This window comes from Python bivittatus, unplaced genomic scaffold (assembly GCF_059951505.1).
Source record: "Python bivittatus isolate LINGU-HERP-01145 unplaced genomic scaffold, Pbiv_v1 ctg000670_np1212, whole genome shotgun sequence".
Classification (NCBI taxonomy): domain Eukaryota; kingdom Metazoa; phylum Chordata; class Lepidosauria; order Squamata; family Pythonidae; genus Python; species Python bivittatus.
The window spans coordinates 13,008,099-13,027,974 of NW_028277094.1; the positions used below are offsets into that span (position 1 = coordinate 13,008,099).

The following is a 19,876-nucleotide window of genomic DNA, read 5'->3' on the forward strand; positions in this document are numbered from 1 at the left end:
CTGGAGCCACAGCATCACCAGCCTGCTTTGCAGAAATCAGCAAGCAAGGCTTTTTGTGGCAGAGAAGAAGCTGCACCACAGAAGCCAATTTCAGAAGTGGCCGCCCACAGTCCCATCAACTTGAGGCCGGAAGCAGTTTCCTGCCCATGGGGGAGGGAGCAGGCAGCTAACATCCTGCTCCTGGCCTAAGCACGCCCGGCCACTTGGTCAGTGGGAGACTTTTCCCTGGCGGAAAAAAAAACAGTAACATGAAATAAAGTCCCTGTAGCACTTTATTTATATAGGAAAAGCAGAGCTGTTTCAAAATGCATTCTTTTCGAAATTCCATCAGGTGCCCACAGATGCGGAACGTATTCACCCGTCTCCATTTCTGCCTTGACAAACCCTGCAAGCAGACAAGCCACAGCTTCCTTGGGACAAGAGGCAGGAAGCTGCTCTTGGCCTCCAGGTGTTCCTCTCCTGGGAAAACTGCACTTGCAGGTGGGAACATGCATCCCCGACCAGCAAACTGGGAGGCAGCAGGGAAGAAGAACTCATCCAGCTGTGGTAGAAGCCCTGCAGGGGTGTGGGGAGGGGGCAGAGGAATAGGCCACCAGACAGCGTGCAGGCTGGCCAGGCAGCCCTGGCCCCTTTTAACTTCAGGGGCCCCAGCAGTTGAACACCCTGCTGCTGGCTTGGGCTGTTCCTTTGGCCATCTGTTCCAGTTAGTTCCAGTGCAACCAGTGGCTAAAGCCCCCCATCTTCTCCGGCTGGACCTCCCAAAGGGGGCTGCTTCTAACAGAACTGCCTGCCTGCCTGCCTGCCTTCCTCCCTCCCTCCCTCAGCCCCCAAGACTGGTTCTTAACGAGTCAGAGCTTTGGGGAGGCTCCAGTTCCTGCTCTCCTCGTTGCAGCCCGACCCAGCTGCTCTGGTACTGTAGCCTCATTTGCAGCTGAAATGCCACAGAATAACATACCACAGTGCAGCCAGGCAGAGTAAGATAGGAACTCAAATGACTACTGAGCAAGAAGGGGGACCTTTGGAGTAAACCTAGAGTGGCTACGCTTGCCCACAGGGAAGAGTATGGACAGAACTGATTAGGAAAACTCTGTTCTTAAAATGGGGGCTCCACACAGCACTTAACTTGGCTTCCATTGGAACTTGAGAAAAACAAGGCTTCAAGTCTAGAAAGCAGCAGTTGGGAGCTGCCCAGAGATGAGCTCCAAGAGGGGTGGCTGTGCAAATCTTATAAAGAAAATCAATAACCACCCACTGAATGGGGTTCCTGAAATGGTTCCCCCCTCAGTATACGAGCTTGTGGTTCAGTCACATCCCTGGAGGGCTGCATCTCAGGGTTGTGGATTTCTCCTGAGACCCTGGAGCCCAGGACTTCCTGGCCTGGCTCTGCCACATGGAAACCCTGATGCGAAAGACCGGCTGAGTGAACAGGCTCGCACACACACATCCCCCGTGGCTGTGCCCTCCCCCAGCCGGTGGGTCCCGCAGCACAATGACTCCCTCCTACGCTCTTGAAGGTCTCTGAATCTTCCCTGTAACCAAAAAGCCTGAAGGGGAAAGGTTCCACCAGAGCGACTCTTCCAGTGCCTGTCTAATTCCTTGTGGAATTGCCAGCTCTCCCTGGCTGCTCTTTCTTCAGCCAAGGCAGGACGTTGTTTCCGGACCCCAGCTGAAGGGTGGGGGAGGTAAATAGGTCTCCTGGGGGCCCCTGTGCTCGAGGTCTCCTGGGGGCCCTTGCTCTCACCAGGGAGCCATAACAGGGACCTGGCCTGGCCCAAGAGAACCTGATTGCTGTCTGATTAGACTCTTGCAATGGTCCAGGGGGGTCTTCAAAGGCTGCCACCTAGAAGCTACGTAAGTCCAGGACACAGCAGTCCATGGGCTCACCGGCACCTGTAGTTGGGAGCATGTTGCACCTGTGCCACAGACCCCGCACTGGCTTTCAGTTGGTTTCCAGGTTAAATTTAAAGTGCTGGTTTTGGCTGGTAGAGCCTACGTGGCTTGGCCCCTGGATACCAAGGCGACGGCTTGTTCCAGCTCAGCCAGTTAGGTCATCTCAGGAGGAACTGCCCCCGGTGTTTGTCCCTAACCCTTTCAGTAGGTAAAGGGGGCCAAGTCCAGGATGTGTGGCCCCCTCCCTGGTCACGTGCAGAAAGATGCTGAAAACCGAACTGTTTCAGCGACTGGGTCACCTCTGCTTGTACACCTGGGCTGCTTTATCTTTGAGCTGTGTTTTGTTATTCTGTTTTTGTGCCTACCATACACGTTTTAAACTGTTTTCCTTATATCGTGTTACCTGCCAAGAGTTGTTTGACTGATGTAATAATAAACAAACAGACAAAGCTTCTGCCAAGTTTCTCCCCCAGGTGCCTGAGAGGGGGAGAAAAGCACGGGGCAGATGGCACATCTCCGAAGAGGGAAGCTGGGCTGCTGCCGCGAGTCCTTGCCGCTCTGCTGGGCTTCTGGAAAAGACTCACCCGCAGCTGCACCAGCCCCTCTCTTTTAGCAGGCTTTGGAGGGTTTATGTGTTAGGTGGTGGCTGCACCCCATAAAAAGGGCTGGGACAACCAGGGGCCGGGTTTCAGGACCTGCCCTGCTCAGGTAGAAATGTGGGCTAGTCTTGGCCCAGACATTCAAGACCTTTTAAAGTGGCCTAGAGGAAGGGCTGCTTATCAGATTCACAGATGATACTAAGGTTGGGGTGTTGAATAACACCTTGGAGGACCACAGTGAAATTCAACATGAGCGTGACAGGCCTGAACCGGCCAGGTCCAGCGTGAAGACCTGCAGATAGGACAAGTCTGAAGTCCTGTACCTGAAACGTCAGGTGTACGGGGACAGGATGGGTTTTGGGTCAGTGTGTGTGAGGACACAAGTACTAGTGAACCCCATGCTGAATATGGGCTGCAGCTGCTCGAAAGGCCAGTGCAATCGGGCTGCCTTAACAGAGGCATTGTGTCCAGATCACAGGAGGCAATTGTTCCGTGGTTTGCTGTGCTGGTCAGGCTGCACTTGCGCCCTTCAAAAGGGGCCCAGAACAGAGAGGCTGGAAAGGGTTCGGAGGATAACAAGGGCCTGGAACCCAAGCCCTGTGAGAGATGGTTATAGCGGCCAGGTGTGTTCAGCTTGAGCAGTCCACAGAGCCTGTCATCTGCAAGAGAGGGTGACCAGCTCGCCTTTGAAACTGTGGAGACTTAGTTCAATGCGAGGAGGGGTTTCCTGTTGGGAATGGCTGCAAAGCCATGGAAAAGTCTGTGCAGGGATGTGCTCCCCTCACTGGAGGTTTTCAAAGAGGGGCTGGATGGCCAGCTGCAAGGGAGAGTTTAGCAGATTCCTGCCCTGGGCAGGTGGGGTGAACTGGATGACCTAGACCTTCTCTTCTACTTATCTCTTCTATAATTCTCCCAAGGCTTCCTGGTCTGCAAGGGGAGCAGCACAAATCTAGGAGAGACAGTGGTCCTCCTGAAACAGATCAAAGCTCCCTATGAAATATGGCCACCCCAAATCCTATAATGCTCAGCTGTGGGCACATTAACCATGCCTTTCTTTTGCACTCCTGAGCACCATGCGAAGTTTGTCAAGTCTCTCAGCATGGCATAAAATTATATATCATGTCCACAAAACACTAAGGAGAGGCTTTGGGAAAGCAATCAGTGTCCCTGTGTTCTTGAGTCCAGGAGCTAAGAAGGAGGCAACCAGCAATACTTGCTGACCTGGTTGCTAAGTCCTGCTCAGAGCTCAAGGGGCTGCTTGGTGGGCATCTTTGGAGCGAAGCACTTTGTAGACCACCCAGTAGAAAACATTGAACACCAGGAAGGTGAAAGGGAAGGCAGCTCGGGAGACAGTGTCGATCCGCTTGGCCCTATCCAGGTAGCGTCTCCGGAGCATTTCTCCTTCTCGCAGGAGTGAGGCCAGAGTGGGCGGACTGTAGAGGGGGCTTTCCGTGGCTCCCCCACTTTTCATGTGCTGCAGACAATGGCCCAGGCGATAGCCCTGGAAGTAGAAACGGCTCTCACGGACCACCTCCTCTTCCTGGAGAGAGGGAGGCAGAGGAGAAGGAGGGAAGAAGAAGGGTTGTCAGCCCTTCCAAGTAGACCAGGCTAAGAAACCAAAACCCTGTAGGTCAGAACTACTTTTATTGGAACAGCTGTAGTGACAGAATCTTTCAAGGCTGAATGTGCCTTCCCCTCCCTCACTTTATCTTTGGGTGAACTAGCTGGGGGGCTCTCTGGGATGTTTTCTCAAGATATTTTCTTGGCCTGGGCTCAAGCCACTCTTATCTGACTGTTACGTTGGTAGCAGCTCCTCCTCCTGTCCTTCAAGGCCATTCCCTATGCCTCTACGGTTCTATCTCTGCACTGCCGGGACACATGTCTGGTTGCAAGTCACCCAGGTCCATGTTCCAGGCAGAATTGTTATCTCTGTGAGTGGGTCACAATTACTAGCATCGAGACGTCATGTCTGATGTCCCCAGAGGAAGCACTTTCCTCACATACTCCTCCTTTTATGCTGGTATTCTAGATGCATGTGCCATTCTGTATCCTTGCTGCCTTGTGGGGCAGTGTTGGGGGGGCAGCAGCAAGGAGACAGCACCCAGCAGGGAGGGGAACTGGCCTAGGTTGCCTGCACATCTCCCTTCCAGTCTGGAACAGAGAAGGGCAGCGGGGGACTGTTCTGCATCATATGGACAACTCAAGATACTACTGAGTTTATCACGTTTCCAGACTGCCTACTGAGCCCAAAGTGCTCAGCTGCTTGAACCCTTGCTGGGCAGCTTTCAAAGGCTTTGGTCTTGAACACCTCCAAGTTTCCCACCTGGCCTCTGAATGCCAATCCCACCTTCTGTGTCAAGCTGAGGACGGGCGATGGATTGGGGGCTCTGCTCTGGGGCTGCTCAGCTCAGCACAGCTCCTTCTTGGATATAAAACTGGACACCCTTCTCCACGGAGAGGCTGGCAAAGGGTTTTGCTTTAAACTGGGGCCTGCAGCGGCTTTATCAAGCACTAGAGGGCAGCCCAACTCTCCTGGTGGAGACTGCTGAACCTGGGGGTCCCCAAGGGAAGCTGGACCTGCGGGTCCCCAAGGGGAAGCCCCCTCGCCCTCCCAGCTGGCATCCAAGTGGAGGGGCTGCCCAGCAAGCTGCCTTCCTGGACTGATTCAACCAAGCATCCTGCAGCTGGGCAAGTGGCAAAACAAGGGAAGAGCAAAACTGAAGCCAGCCTGAAAGAGGAAAGGTGTTTGAAGTTGTTCAAGGTGCCATTTATTTTAAGAGATGCTCTCAGAAATGACCGCCGTTTCTAACTGACTACCCAGAAGAGGATGGCTTGGCTTGGCTTGGCTTGGCTTGGCTTGGCTTGGCTTGGCTTGGCTTGGCTTGGCTTGGCAGGTGCTTCTCCCACCTACCCCCTCCTTTCCAGCCAGTCCCAGACGCACATCTGGGAGCGCTGGACCTCCCCATCAGAAGCCCCCACTCTTGCTCACCATCCGCTGCCGCCGCTGGCTCCGCCGCAGACGCAGGAGTTCCTTGTGCTGGCGCGAGACAAAGTTGACTGCAGCATACTCCAGCAAGGCAGCAAAGACGAACAGGAGGCAGACAGCCATCCAGATATCGATGGCCTTGACATAGGAGACCTGCCGAGGAGAGGGGCACGGAAAAGCAATTCAGCAAGCCCTCTTGGCTGTGCCTAAGACGGCCCCTTCCCCAGCTTCAGCGTTGCTTCCAATGGTACAGACTTCACATTTTTCTTGGCAGCCCTGCTTCTATCGTAGCCTCCCACAGCACACCCAAAGGCTTTCTACGGGTACTTCTCCTTTGGCACGGCGAGGCATGACACCGACCCTGATGCCACACAGGCCTAAAGGTGCCCGGAGTTCGATGGTTCTCCTGAGATGAATGTTTGGTAGGCTTTGGCTTGCCTTGCACGGACCGCGCAGGGCCCCTGTGGCCTCCCTGTGCCAAGGGCAGCTGCCTTGCTCCAGTTCAGCACCCCAGGTAGGGACAGCGCCATTGGAAAGCGAAGCGGAGCAGGGTCTGCGGGGACCTCAGCTGCTTTTGGACAAACAGGAGGGCGAGACGACATCAGCCGTCTCCTGCACCCACTGGCTGCCTCCAAGTCTGTTGCCCTGGGTGGGCGAGTGCGCACTCACGCTCGAGGGTTGAGTCTCCCCCTTCCCAGCTTGCATCTGACTTTGCTTAATAAGACCCCTCGGCCACCTGCCAAAGGTGTAGCATCCACCAGTGGCCTTTTCCTCTGGCAACTATTAATAGCCACCTGAACAGATGCATGTGCTAGGAAAGATGGGGGGGGCTCCCCGGCATTGGAGGAGGAGGAGATGGAACCTCTCTTCACAAGCTTAGCTTTTGCGAATGCTCAGACCCAGGTGGGACTGGGATCTAGGAAGGACTCCTCCTGCTGGCAACCAAAGACAGAAACAGCAGTGGGAGAGATTTCTTACAGGGCCTGCTGTGCTGGGCATCTAAAACTTACCTCCATCCTTTTTACCCAGTTGGAAATACCCCCATTGATGCGATTTGCCTTAAAGGGCAGAGGCAGGAGGCTGGTTCCTCATCGTTTGCTTTACAAGAGGCACAGCAGCGCCTTGTGTCCATGCACAGTGCCACAGCACAGAGAAGAGGGGTAACTCCAAACGGTCATGCCTGTGCTTTGTAGCAGGCTTCTGGAGATGCCACAGAGGGTTGCCACCAGCAGCACCAGAGGCGGCCTGGCTCTCCTGGCAGCCACTGGGAATGTGGCATGTGTCTTCCTATCCTGGCTCCCCCAAGGACACGTGGAGGGAAGGGAAGGTTGTCTATTACCAGGGCAACCCTCCTGTGGTCTGAACTTAATGACTTGTGCTCCAAAGGGAGGGGTGGCAAAGAATGAAATGTGTGAGAAACCTAATGCCCCTTCCTTCAGTTCGGTAAAAGTGCGCAGAGGTACTTATGATCCTTACTTTGCATACTTTCATGTTGTGCTTTGAGGAAGCAGCTGGAAGCAGCATAAAGGAGCTAACTGAGCATGTGAAGAACTGCTGTAGGGCTCTGCTATGGCACAGTACCCTCCCACCTCTGGATACGAACACTGGGGAGCACTTCCTGCCTGTCCAGGGCTCACGTCCTGGAAGGTGCTCCAGGCTCCCCTGCCCGTGGGCCCTGACCTTTGGCAAGGATGCCCGGGAGCCCGCACTCTGGGTGGTCATTGTCAGCACAGTGGTAATGCCAAGCCCCACCCGGGCTGGTGCAGCATCCATGTTAATCCAAAAGGAGACCCAGGAGAGGATGACAATCAGCAAGCTGGGGATGTACATCTGGATCAGGTAGTAGCCCATCTGCCTCTCCAGGTGGAACTTCACCTCAATGCAGGTGAACTGCCCTGGAAGAGAGGAAGATGGAAGATGAGCCGCAGCAGAGCCCACCTCCCGCGGGGCCAGTCTCCAGGCAGGCAGGCAGGCAGCTGAGGGCCCCCCATGCCTCTGGAAAGCACAGGAGAGACACCAACAGGGACGGGGGTGATCAGCAATGGATGGATGCTGGTGGGGGGTGTTGATTAGTGCGCCAAAGCAATGTTTTACTCCCCTGGCAGAGCAGCTGGGGAAGGTATTGTGGTTGTCATGGGGGAGAGTGATAGATGTGCTCCGCAACCTGGGGGGGAGTCGGGGAGAGAAGAGGACAGATAGTTCTGTCCAAGCCATGACAGCCGAGGGAGATAGTGAGGAGCTGAGGGTGGGAGTAGCAGGGCTGGGGGTTAAGGCCTGCTCCACTCTCCAGCCCTCAGTGTTCCTCCTGAAGGCAGCTGATGGAATCCGTGGTGGTCCCGGGATCCAGCTGCTGTTACGGAACGCCGGGTCAGCATGCCGCAGACCACCTTTATCCACAGTCTGATTGTGGGTGAGGCAGCCAACCTGATGTGTATGACTGAGACCTGGGTGGACCTGGAGGGAGGAGATCCCCTTCTGCAGATGTGCCCACCTGGGTTTTGGGTTTGGCACCAGCCACGAGCCCAGAATAGGGTGCAGTGCCAACCGTCCTCCATGAGACTTAAATGGCTTTCGTAGGCTCTACTCTGCAGATGACTGGGTGTGAGACCCTCTGGTCTCACGTGGCCCGCAACCTGACCTTATTTAAATGAGCCCTTAAAACCTGGTTCTTTCCCCAGGCCTTGGGCTAGAGTGGGTGGCGGACCCCTTACGGGATATTTGGTTTGTCAAAAACTGGTCACTATTTTTTCTGGGTGTTTTTTTGTGTGATCTGTATGTATTGTTTCATATTGTATGCCTGCCCGGGCAGTGAATGAAAGACGACAGTGTCATAATAGTTCTTGGGGCAGTCTGCAAATGGGGTCTTTCCAGCACTGGGAGAAGCAATGAGCCACATCCCACCAGAGCAGTCTGGTCACCTGTGTTGTAGGACTTGGTGCAAGAGCCCAGATCCTTTTCATCCCGCAGAATAAACTGAGGGAGTGTCAAGCCATCAGCCACCTGCACAGCCTCCTGCTCCTTCTCCCACTCGAAGATCAGGTCATTCATGGTGTAGCCAACTGCAAGGTAAGCAAAGACAAGGAGCACGAGGAGCCGAAGAGGTGGGCGGAACAGAGCCATCCTCCACTCTGCACAAACCCAGCCGCTTCCCTTGTCGGAGATGGTCGAGCTCCATCTCCCCCGACACCTTCGCTCCTCCAGTGTAGATGACTGACATCCAGCTGACCTTCCGCTGCTCATGAGGGTTGACATACCCAGGTAACATTGCCTCCGGCTCCATCTTTTGTTGCTCGGTACTTTCTGTTGGGCCCTCCAGGTCTCTCCTTACTGAACCATCTGGGACTCTGTGGCTACCCTCAACCAGTTATGGCAGTAACCCATCTTCTGAGTTTGTGCAATACACTAACCACACAGAATAGTTCAGCCACAACAAAGATCCAAGATTACTACCAATGAAGCTTAGCATATTGTGCAAATTCGGCCCTAGGCCTAGCCTGGTAAATCACATTGTGTGAACCAGCCTGCTACTCCTTGTACCTCCAACGAATCCCCATTGCCTGTCAAGTGTACACTGCAAGTACAGCAGCTGTAGCTTTATGTACAGCACCAAGGACTCTGTTGGTGCTACAGCTGATAAAACTACTCACAGCTCTCCAGCTGCATGGTGCATGTCTGGATGTCCATAGGGAAGTTCTTGAGATCCATAGGGCAAGAGAGGATAAGAGTCAGCCTATGGGGAAGAAAAAGGATGGAGTTAAGCAGGGACCATGCGGAACCACACCTTGTGTATTTAGGCTAAGCAAGATGTTGTTGATGCTGGTACCTGATGCTGTACAGCACGCCCCCATTTTTGAAAATGCGCAGAAGCTTGTTGTCTGTCGTGACCTCGTGGAAGTTGGCCCCCTTCTCATTGGCAAAGAACAAGTCCGGCTTCCAGATAGAGTCCAGCATGGAGGGGTCCAAGTCCAGAGAGTCGTCAGGGTATTCCCAATAGGTCAGGCGGGGGTCATTCCAGTGCTGCCGCAGAAAGACATTGACACGGTAATCCTGGAAGAGCCAAGGGAAGCTGTCACGGTGGAGGCAAGGCAAGAGAAGGCCTATGTGTGCTCAGCTGGGCATCTCTGACAAGAATGGCAGCCAAGCACTGTAAGAAGGAAATGGGCCTGACTGAGGCAGCAGAGAGTGGCTCAGAAGGTAGAGCTGCAAGGAGCGGAAGTGGACCAGCCACAGGGCTGTTATTTTGCTGCTTCCCTTAGTTGCTGTTGCCCCTTAGTCCCTCGCTTGCACCAGACCCTTGACTGCATTGGTCTCCATTTATGAGCCTGTAACAGCCCTCAAGGCACAGCGCTCAGGGATAGTTGGGACTGTCAGCCATGCTCCTGCCAAGCCATTCTGCTGCAGTTTCTAGGGGCTGAAGGTGCTGCAGGGTTCAGGTTCAGAAAGGTGTGGGAGAAGGGTGGGTGGGCTAAGCCTTACCATGGTAGTTTCTGTGACTGAACCAAAGCTGTTGATGAAGATGTTGCATGTCACGTTGACAGGTGGGCCTGTAAGGAAATGAGAAAAGGACACATGACTGGCATATTATGCCTGGCATATTATGGACCTGGCCTCTACCAAGTCTGATGACAGGTTTCAACCAGATAAGAATATAAGAACAGTCTTGCCGGATCAGACCAAGGACCATCAGAGTCCAGCATGTGGTTTCTTACAGGGGCTAACCAAATGCTTCTGGAGTGCTTCCAAGCAGTAGACATTTCCCTCCCCCTCCCCCTTCTCCTGTAGTTGATATTTGGGGGACTGCTCCCCAACCCAGACTGAACATGGAGCCTTCAAAACCCCAACCCAGACTAAACATGGAGCCTTCCAATACTCCATGAATTTATTCAATCTCCTCTGACAACCATCCATGAATTTATCCCCTGTATGAAGCTAGTGGCCATCACCACATCTTGTGAAAATAAATTCCACAGCTTAATGATGTATTGAAGGAAAAAGTCCTCTCTTTTTTTGTCTGTCATAAATCTCTTTCCAGTCAGCTTTATTGGGAGGCTTCCAGTTCTAATTTTCAGAGATGGAGAAAACCAACTTCCCTCTGTCCACTTTCACCATGTCATCCATGTTTCCTACACCTCGATCACATCTTCCCTCAGTTGCCTTTTTTATAAGCCACTTTTTTCTATGTAACTTCCTTGAGGTGGGGAACCCATAAGACTCTTCTGTGGAAAGTCAGGCCACTGGTCTTCTGAATGCAGAGACTCCTGCCCCTCATAAATCTAGTGCCATGTAAACATCCTAATGCCCGCAGCTCCCCAAAGGAACTGCAGGCAAAGGAGCCTCCCTGGGACCTCCTTCCTGGGGATCAACAAGGATGAAACCCAGATCTTTCTACCTGTCAAGCAGCTGACCCACCACCATGCCATGAAGCCCAACTGCATTCTCAGCCACACACAGCATCTTCCTAAGTTGCTCCCCATGGGAAGACTGATTCCACCCCCCAACCTCTCATGGTTGGGACTGCCTCGTGGTGAGCTCTTCTGTTCCAGGTTATCATGCTTTAGTAGCATCTTTTTCAGCCCTGACAGGAAAAGGTGAAGACGACGCAAAGGCTGTGGATAGTTGGGCCAAGCAGCTCTTTGAAAGGGTGCTCCCCTCCATGAAAAATCAAGGGACGTTTCCCTGGAAGGTGCTTGGTGAAGCAACACGCCCTCTCGTTTTTCAGAGCGAAGCAAAGCAGCCACATAGCTTCACCCCTCTTCCGAGGCCTCATCTGGCCCTGCCAGCTCCCGGAAGCCCTGCTGCACGTGCAGAAGTTTCTTCCGGCAGCTGCAAGCCCCTATCAAGGTGAAGAGGGGATGTGAAAGCTCTCTCTGCCTTAGTGCAGAGCCTCATTTCACTTCCATAGGGTGAAGCAGCTAGTCCAAATGAATCCAAGTCATCTCGCAGGGGCCCAGCAGCCAAACCACACTTTACCTTTGAAATTGGGCCTGATGCGAGCATCGTACCCTGATGTCCGGCCCATCAGCTTGTCCAGGAAATCAGAGGGAGACATCGGCCGGGGGAGGCTCTGCAGGGCTGATCTGACTTCTTTCCCTGCCACAAACCTGGTGGGGGGGTGGGGGGGGGGAGAATACAACAGATGTCAACCTGACAATCTTTTTTTTTCTTCCAAATAATTTTATTAAGAATTATAAATGAAAAGAATAAGAACCAATACAAACTACAAAAAAACGCAAACAGAAAAACACAAAAAAAGGGGGGGAGAGTATAGAAAAGAAAAAAAAAGGAAAAAGAAAAAGAAACTTCCCCTTTCATCTCAGCAGGTAAAAACATTTTTAATAGCTTATCACTGTCTCTAAATAAAACATAATCTCTCTTCTCCCCATAACTCATCTCTTAAGTAACAAAAAACCAAAAACCAAATGCTTCATCAATCATTCTTTGTCAGCAAAAGTCTAGTAAGGGCAGCCAGGTATAACTATTTTCCTCTTTTAACCCTGATCATACAAGTCAACCTTATAAACCTTCCCTGAATTTTTAAAATTATTCTTTAACCACTTCAAAAAAAGCCCCAGAGGTAATTTGCTGATCATCTGTGTATCCAGATAAAAATCTTCAGAACATTAACAGATTTCTTTTACATGTCCATTAGATAAAGTTTATCCTTTTGTTTGTCACTTCTAAAAAAAGTCTTTCCAAACCTTAGCAGAGCTCTTTTGTATATCCAGAAGAAAAAAATTATCCAAATCAATTTCCTGCTTTAGTATCTGTTCATCTCCTTTAGGGGATAAATCATCCATCGGATCCATTTGCATTATATTTAAGTCCTCCTTCAAATTAATTTCATAAACATCCATTACAACTTGTTCTTATTTTACAACTTCATTAAAGCATGTTATGTCCAGTTTCTCAAGCAGTTGATCCATTTTGTCCAATAACTTGGCTGAGATATTTAAAAGTTTGCACTAAGGATTTCTGCTCCATTTTCTTTGTCCTCTGGCTCCCTGTAATATCCAACCTTCAAGGTCTCTTAATCATAAAGAAATAAAAGCAATCGCCATTTTCCCATGAGAAGATCTTCTAATAAATTCAAAATTACAATTCCAAATTTCTCTGGCCCTTTAATCCATTATGAACTTTCCAAAATCCAAAATTATACTAGGTGCCCTTTTGCTGCATAGTCCCCCAAAAAATCATATATTTTCAAAACGTTTATGATCAAATTTACATCATCTTCTTTGAAGGAGACAGAGACTCACCCGATGAATATAGTAAAACCTTGCTGGTCTGAAGGGTCTTAATCTTTCCAATATACAACACACAAAAAATTAATCCAAAAAAGTGATTAAGATTTAAGGCTCAGTTTTGCTTACTGTCCACCAGGCTGCTTTGCGAGCGTGAGCTTGATGTAGTCCCAACTCCCAGCCACTCCACTCATAAGCCGTCCGTAGAGTGACATTTTCCACGGTCTACCCATGAGTAGCGGCTGTGCGGAGTCACGTGGATGATCTCAACGATCTCTCCTTTGATCCGGAGAGATTGCGCCACCAGCCCAGATCCAACATCTAGCCGTGATTTCCCTCACAAAAGCTGTCTTACTAGTCAGCAAGCCAGTAGACGTCAGCTCATCGTGGCACTCACAGGAAGTGTCAACCTGACAATCTTTCCACATGCACATGTTGTCTTCATGGGACATACGCCAAGTAGCCAGCCAGCATTGAGCCAATCTTGTGATGTGGTTGGTTTATGGCCTAGCGTCATGCAAACCTAGAACATCAAGTTTCTTCCAGTCTGAGACCCCCTTTCCTTCTGCAGCAAAGGAAGGGATTTGGGTTTTTCGTTGGGGTCGCCTGCTAGAGACTATGCCGAATGGATCCAGACAGGGGGCAGGTACTTCAGGAGATACAGCACTCCCATCAGAGCTGAGGGTTTGGGGTCATAAAGACCACCGTGAGCACTACATTTGATTGTGAAATAATTTGGCACGAGGAGACCAAATAAATTATAGTGTGCAAAAAGCAGGGAGGAAGGACCCTGGACCATGGGGCAATGCCTTGCTGAGCTCCTCACAACGTGCAGCACTTGGGTTGCATGGGAACACTCATTTCAGCCTTCTTGTAGAAACAGCTGCAAGGTTCCCTCCCAGGAACTTTGCCCAGAATTCAGATGGCCAGCTTGGTCAGTCCAAATGCTTCAGCCAAACTGCCAGTCAACAGACTGCTGAAATCAATCAACACTGCCCCAGGAGCTGCTGTCCTGACACTCCTGAGCCATTCTACGTGGCCTTTGGAAAGCTAGCATGGCAAATGTAGAGCTCTCCATAGCCCAAGGAGTCCATTCTTCCTATGGGGCTGCAGGGGATATATGCCTCCCCCTCCCCCAGTCCCCAGGCAAGGGAGCACTGCAAGATCTCTACGGTCTTCTGCCTCAGCTTTACTGAGCTCCCACAGGTCCTTTTCACAGCAGAACATGCAGATGTATGCTCAGTGTCTGAGATAGAAAGTGCACATGGGGATTTTTCCCCCTCTGCTGGTCCATAAACTCTTATTTGAGTTTTTTCCTGCCAGTTTTAAGGGGCCTAAGACATTTGTTCTAAGGCTAACCTACTCCCACTTTGTAATTCTGAATAATTTACTTTGATCTCTGGAAAGAAAATGTTGCCTGTTAAAAGACAAAAATAAGCAAACAAACAAACAGGTCAGAAAGTTTTCAGATAACAACCCCAGCTCTGTTAAGAGGAGCAAGGCACTGCATGCAAATCCTGAGAAATTCTGGGAGAAAATACCCCATGCACAAACATCACAGATCTTCCTGGAGCCAAGCAAAACCAGCTCTCTGTGAGTTCAGACAGACTTACTTTCTATTCTGACCATAATTTACCGCTTGTCTTAGAGAAGCAGAGGGTAGGCACTCCCTGGAGCTTATGTTGGCTAGAAAAGAACTGCAGCTTTTCTCTCTTTGGGGGCTAAAATAACCAGCTTGCGCCTATTGATCAATTCAACCTTGAAAAATTGGCTCATGTGAACAGCACCCATACCTGTTTCATAAAATAATGCTTTGTTTACAGGTTTACAGATATTTCATAAGTAGTATCTGAAGAAAAGCAAGGAGCAAAACGAACATCTGGGCAAAGACCACCAGTACCCATGGCCGAGAGGGCAAGGGAAGATGGAATCGCGAAGCCAGGGTGAAGAAGCTGTTGGGCGGCAGACGCCCTGGGAAAAACGGGATGGCGCCAACAGCCGCGGAGAGGAAGAGCGGGCTTCCTAGGCCGCCCAGCCCACCCTTTCCGCCAGGGTTCAATCAAGGCTCCTGGTTCTCCTTGGGAAAACTCCCGCGGGTGCTGCTGCGGGGCGGCTTCAGAGCGAGTCGGGCACCATCTCCGCCGGGCGCGGGCTTTCTTCGCGAACTCATCGGAGCTTCCAGGTTGCTCCGGGGAAGAAAGCCAAGGGGCCGAGCGGGCAGAGAGGAGACCTGAGCGGTCCCCGCCCCAGCCACGGTTGCCGGGAAGGAAACGCCCGCGTCTCGGGCCTCCCAGCACGTGCAGTGTCCCGGCCGGCCCTCCCAGAAGCCAGGCTCCCGGCCGAGACGGCCACCCTCCTCCACTCACCCGAGCAGGGCGCCATGCAGGAGCAGGAGCGGGACTCGCATCCCGTGGCCCCAGGGCATGACCGTGAGGCCAGAGGGACTGAGGCCGAAGCGGGCGGGCGGCGAGGCTCACGGGGCAGCGCTCCAGTCCGGGGAGGCGCGCGGACATGTCCCGCCGCAACTCTTCCCGGCACGGTTCGGCGGCAGCGGCGGCAACAGCAGCAACAGCGCCGAACCCAGGCGTCCGGACGGCGGCCAAGCCGGCCTTGCCGGAGCCCGAGATGCTTGGCTCACTTCTCCCCGCCTCCAGCGGGGAGGGCACTGCCCACCCACGCGAAGGACAGCCCCGACGGCGCGACGCGCGGCTGCCGGTCTCGCCGCCTCCTTCCGGGAGCCGGCTCCGTCGTTTCTCTGCGTGCGCTCAGCCTCGACGGCGCTGACAGCAGGCGAAGAAGCCGGGGCATATGCAGAGCGCCCCTTCTTGCCCGGCCGGAGCGGAAGGCTTCCCTGACACCGCCAGCAGTTTGGGGCACCGGGTGTCCGCCTCCTCTCCTTCTCCAGTGCGGACGCGCGGAAGACGACGAAGGCGCGTTTCCCGCTGGCGGGGCGCCCGGCAGTGCTGTCGCGAATCTCTTGCTTCTCCTCCCAGGACGAGCGCGGGATCCCCGGGCTCTCGAGGGACGATCAGCCGGACAAAGTGGTCTTGCGGTTGGAGCGCCGGCCGCGGAATGGATGGAAGGACGTCTCCGCTGGACCTCGCCTGGAGTCTTCTCTGCCGCCGCCGAGGGGCCTCTCCACACCTTTCTTTTGATCGGCCGGTGGACTGACCACCTGAGCAGTGGCTGGGCTTCCTTCTCCCTGCCAAAAGCTGGGTCCAGGAGCCTCCTTTGCTAGGTCACTTTCTAACTAGCAGCGCTGCATTCACAGCTTATTCATCTGTTCCTTCAGCTTATATGCTGCTCCGTTTCCGAAGACTTGGAGCAGCTTGGAGTCAGCAACCTGCAATTAAAACAAAGGGTATTAGTAACCTATAAAAGCTAGAAGGCCTGCTTTGTCACATCTGGGGAGTGAAATCTTCAGGGTCCCCCAAGTTCTCTCTGTTTTCACGACTCTTTCAAAATATAATAGCATGGCATATTCAGATATCTGAAGCTGGTTGATTATAAGTCTGCTTAGTTTTGGGATGGCTTAGCAATTTGCGCAGACGACCTAGTGCTTTGGTGAGTTTGATTAAAATTATTGTGCCAGCCAAGAACACTGGTTAATTCTGTGACCCAGTAAGTGTGTTGTGATGCACCTGATGTGTAAAGTTGGAACAGCCTTTCTCACCTGTGGAGGGAGACGTGAGCCAGGCCCATCCTTGGCCAGTGTCCCCAGAGGAAGATAAGCGCAAGGCAACTTTCTGAAGAAACTTGGGAATCTTGATGACAACAGCCCTGTTCCTGCCCAAGGGGGGAATCCCAAGGTCTGCAGAAATACCTGTAGCGGAAGCAAAGGCAAGGAAAACCTTGCCCATCCTGCTCCATGGGCAAACGATGATACGGGCAGGCGGGGAGGGGTTAGGGCTAGAATGGTAAAGGGCATGGCTGTCTGCTTGGGATCCTGCATCCAGGCCCATCTTGCAACCCCCTGGGCCCTCCTACCACCACACTCCTATGCTTTCAATTCTCCAGTAAGAAGAGAAAACCACTCCAAAACCACAGGGACTATGAAGAGAGAGAGGATGTTCAGGTGAAGTTCCAGAAAAGATTGCAGTGCTGTTTGTTCCCACTGCAAGGCTAAAATTAGCCGATGACAGCAGGACAATCATTTGTCACTTGGGAGGTGGACACAGCAACTCCAGCTCAAGGTGACAACGCCAGTGGGCCACATGCAGCTCTGCACCCCTCTCTACCTTTCAAGCCTTACAGTTCAGTAGCAGAACGGCTTAAGGCTGGGAAATGGGGGCAGGACAGCTCACGGCTGTCCACTGGCCCCCTGCTGTTCCCAGGCCTTGCCGGTCTGTTTACTCTGCGCTATCCAGCCAATCTGGGGAGCAGCAACACCAGCAGTGCCTCTAGCTGCACCTCATGGTTGAAAAATGGACAGGAAGTATTAAGAGGCGCTCCTGCTCTGCCTGCGCTGGCTCCCAGCCGTGGGGAGATACAATGTGCACTTACCAACCATGCACGCTCCAGCATCCTTCAAGGACTGCATGTGGACTCCAGCATCCTCTAACAGCCAAACAGGTGGAAATTCCTGTAAGTGAGCTCTGGGTGGAAGCAGGAAGCTGCCTCTTGCCATGGGATTCTAGCATCTTTATTTTACTAGAAAAGGAATCTCCAAAAAAGCTATCACACAGAAGAAAATTGGGTTAAATGACTCTCAGAAATTGGATTTCCGTGAAAGGGCTCATTGTGGATTACGGCTATCTAGACATTAAGTTACTATGTCTAGGCTGATCGAATAATTCTTCTTAGCTGCTTCTTAAGAATTTCTCCTTATTAAACACCCATTTTGTATGCATATGTTCACCTCTCATGTCCATCCTATCTTGGTGACTTGAATCCTTGGTTCCCTTAGGTTTGTCTGCATAAAGGGGTTGCTGTAGGAAAGGTTTGGGGGTGCCCTTGTGCTTCATTATTGGCCCCCCAGAGAGCCTTGGCAGGAGGACCAAAGGGGCTTTGGCACAGGAGAGACAGAGGTGCTCTGTCCAGCTGTGAGTGCCCTCAGTGTTTCCTTCCTGGTAGCCAATGCTGTGGGAAAGATGGAAAGAAAATATTTAATATCAAGGGAAAGGTGATAGGGGCCAATATCCCACAGCAGAAGAGGCTGCTGTGGATACTCTGTGAACAGGATTTTGCTGATTCCCAGGATGAAGGCAGTCCAGTTCTCTCCAGGGCAAAGAGAAATGCTCAATACTGTCAAGATCCCCTTCTGGGTCCTTCAGCGCCAGACCCAAGGACACCAAGGGGACCTGAACAACCAGCCCAGGCCAGGCTCAGTCCTCGTTCAGTGTTAGCCTGGACTGAATGTACAGAGCCTGGGTCAGGGCGTGGGTTGGCAGCGTGAGCCTCTGTGGGGTGGGAGAATGAGCTGTCTGGCCCAGTCCTCATCAGGAAGGCAGCTGCAAAAGATGTGGCTCCAAAGCTTTCGCCTCTTTGTGGCCATTGTGTGGCCCTTGAACCAGTGAATATGGGTGCTGCTTCCACAGAGGAAATCTCTCCCTGCCGCCTTCCCCTTTCCATTCCAAAAAGGCAGCCTTGGGTCACCACATCCCCACGCCAGGAAGAGGCAGAGTGAGAAAGTGAGAAACACCTTTAGGGAAGAGGAGATTAATGTTGAGAAAGCAAGGCTGGGAGCTCTTTTCCTTTCTCAGAGAATTCCCAAGGCTCTCTGCCTGCTGTGACCTGCTCCGCTCGCCTCTCTTCCAGCTTGCTGGGACCAAGGTGGTCTCTGGCTTTGCAGGCAGGGCCCAGGCAGCATGTGCAGCACTGTGCTGGTGAGAAGGGACCAGGATCATGACAAATCCGCTCCTCTGACACTAAGAAAGACCAGCCCTTGGTGGGAATCACACACCTGCTTTGCATGTCTCCAAGATTACATGAAGAAAAATGCCTCTCGCCCCCACTGCTGCTCTGGCAAAGGACTGACTGGCGTGAAAAGCTCAGTTAGGAGAGGTGATCTTGGCTAGCATCAAGACTCCATTCCCCTGTCCTTCGTTCAGAGCTAAAAATACCCAGGTGGCTTCAGTGGGAATTGCCTGCAGGCTCCAATGAGCCAGAAACAATGCAAGCGGGGTGGGAGCCCACTGGGAGGTTGCTGCACTCAGGCCTCGAAGACATCCAGCTGCTGGTGCTTCTGCTTGGATCCTACTTCGCTGGAACTCCTCTGAGTCTTCCACTCCTCCCCAAAGCCTCTCCTTGCTGCCTCTAGCCCTGTAGACAGAGAAAGGACCTTCAGGGCCTTGGTGGCATTTTCGCTGAAGCTGGTAGAGAAATGGGGACCGATGTCTCTCTCTCTCCGCAGGAACAAGGCATGTTCCCTGCAGCTGTTCTGGGCTGCTTCCCTCCTTCCTCCAGCAGCGATCAGCCCAAGCGACAGCACAGCCCTGCTTCCCACAGGGTGCGAGGCAAGCCCAACAGTCCGCGTCTCCACTCCTGTGGACCCACCTCCTGCTTTGTCCCAGCTTGGGCTTCTTGCATCACTCCTCCCTTCCGCCTCGGGATTTTCCCACTTGGACTTTTGTTCAACCTGGACAGGGAGGCTGAGCAACGCAGGGTGATAGGAAAGCCATGGGAGAGGAAGTCGGGGAACTTGAGGAGGCAGCAAGCAAAATAGGGAGGGGAGGGGCCAAGGGAGTCCTTGGAAAGGCCTATCCTTGTCTCACCCTGGGCCGCAACCTGTGGCAAAGATGGCATCGTCCAGAGGACACCTCCTGAAAGGGATGGCTTTCATTGTGGATAGCAGCCTTCTTTTGTTTTGCTGACTGCTGAAGGATTCTGCTGCATCTTCACTTTTTCAGGCTGAACTTTCCAAGCTTAATAGCCCCAAAAGGAGAAAGAGTGGGTGATTGCTAGAGGAGTCTTCCTTATTTGCCACTCTCTGGATTCAAGGAACTCAATGTCCACCGTTCTGGCTGAGTCCTCTTGCTGGCTGCTGATCAGCTGGGCTTTATCCAGGGCCTGCTTCTGCCCTAGAGTTTCCACTTCCTTGATTGCAAACACTTGTCTGGGCAGAGTCACCAAGCTGGAGGGGCCAGGAAGCTCCTGTTCTTGCTTGGGCTGATCACATGCTCACTGTTGTACAAGACTTTTGGCCTTTGAACTAGGAGCAA

General features: G+C 52.5%; 1 protein-coding gene across 1 annotated transcript; it reads right to left on the reverse strand.

Annotated features, from left to right (window-relative positions):
* Positions 1-264: 264 nt before the first annotated feature.
* On the reverse strand, positions 265-17,539 carry LOC103065010 (glycine receptor subunit alpha-4). Its single transcript, XM_088151816.1, has 9 exons — positions 15,083-17,539; positions 11,446-11,576; positions 9,952-10,019; positions 9,299-9,522; positions 9,123-9,205; positions 8,394-8,534; positions 7,156-7,370; positions 5,479-5,628; positions 265-4,029 (listed from the first exon to the last, which is right to left on the reverse strand). Exons 1-9 carry the CDS (start codon positions 15,139-15,141, stop codon positions 3,736-3,738), a joined length of 1,365 nt encoding a protein of 454 aa, XP_088007942.1. The 5' UTR covers positions 15,142-17,539; the 3' UTR covers positions 265-3,735.
* Between the last annotated feature and the right edge of the window lie 2,337 nt (positions 17,540-19,876).

Bases quoted from the DNA above. Each gene is read 5' to 3' on its own strand.
- LOC103065010 (XM_088151816.1), bottom strand. From the start codon at position 15,141: ATGCCCTGGGGCCACGGGATGCGAGTCCCGCTCCTGCTCCTGCATGGC. The intron at 9,206-9,298 runs GTACCAGCATCA...TCTTCCCCATAG, and splicing joins GGCGTGCTGTACAGCATCAG to GCTGACTCTTATCCTCTCTT. The intron at 8,535-9,122 runs GTGAGTAGTTTT...CTTACCTTGCAG, and splicing joins CACCATGCAGCTGGAGAGCT to TTGGCTACACCATGAATGAC.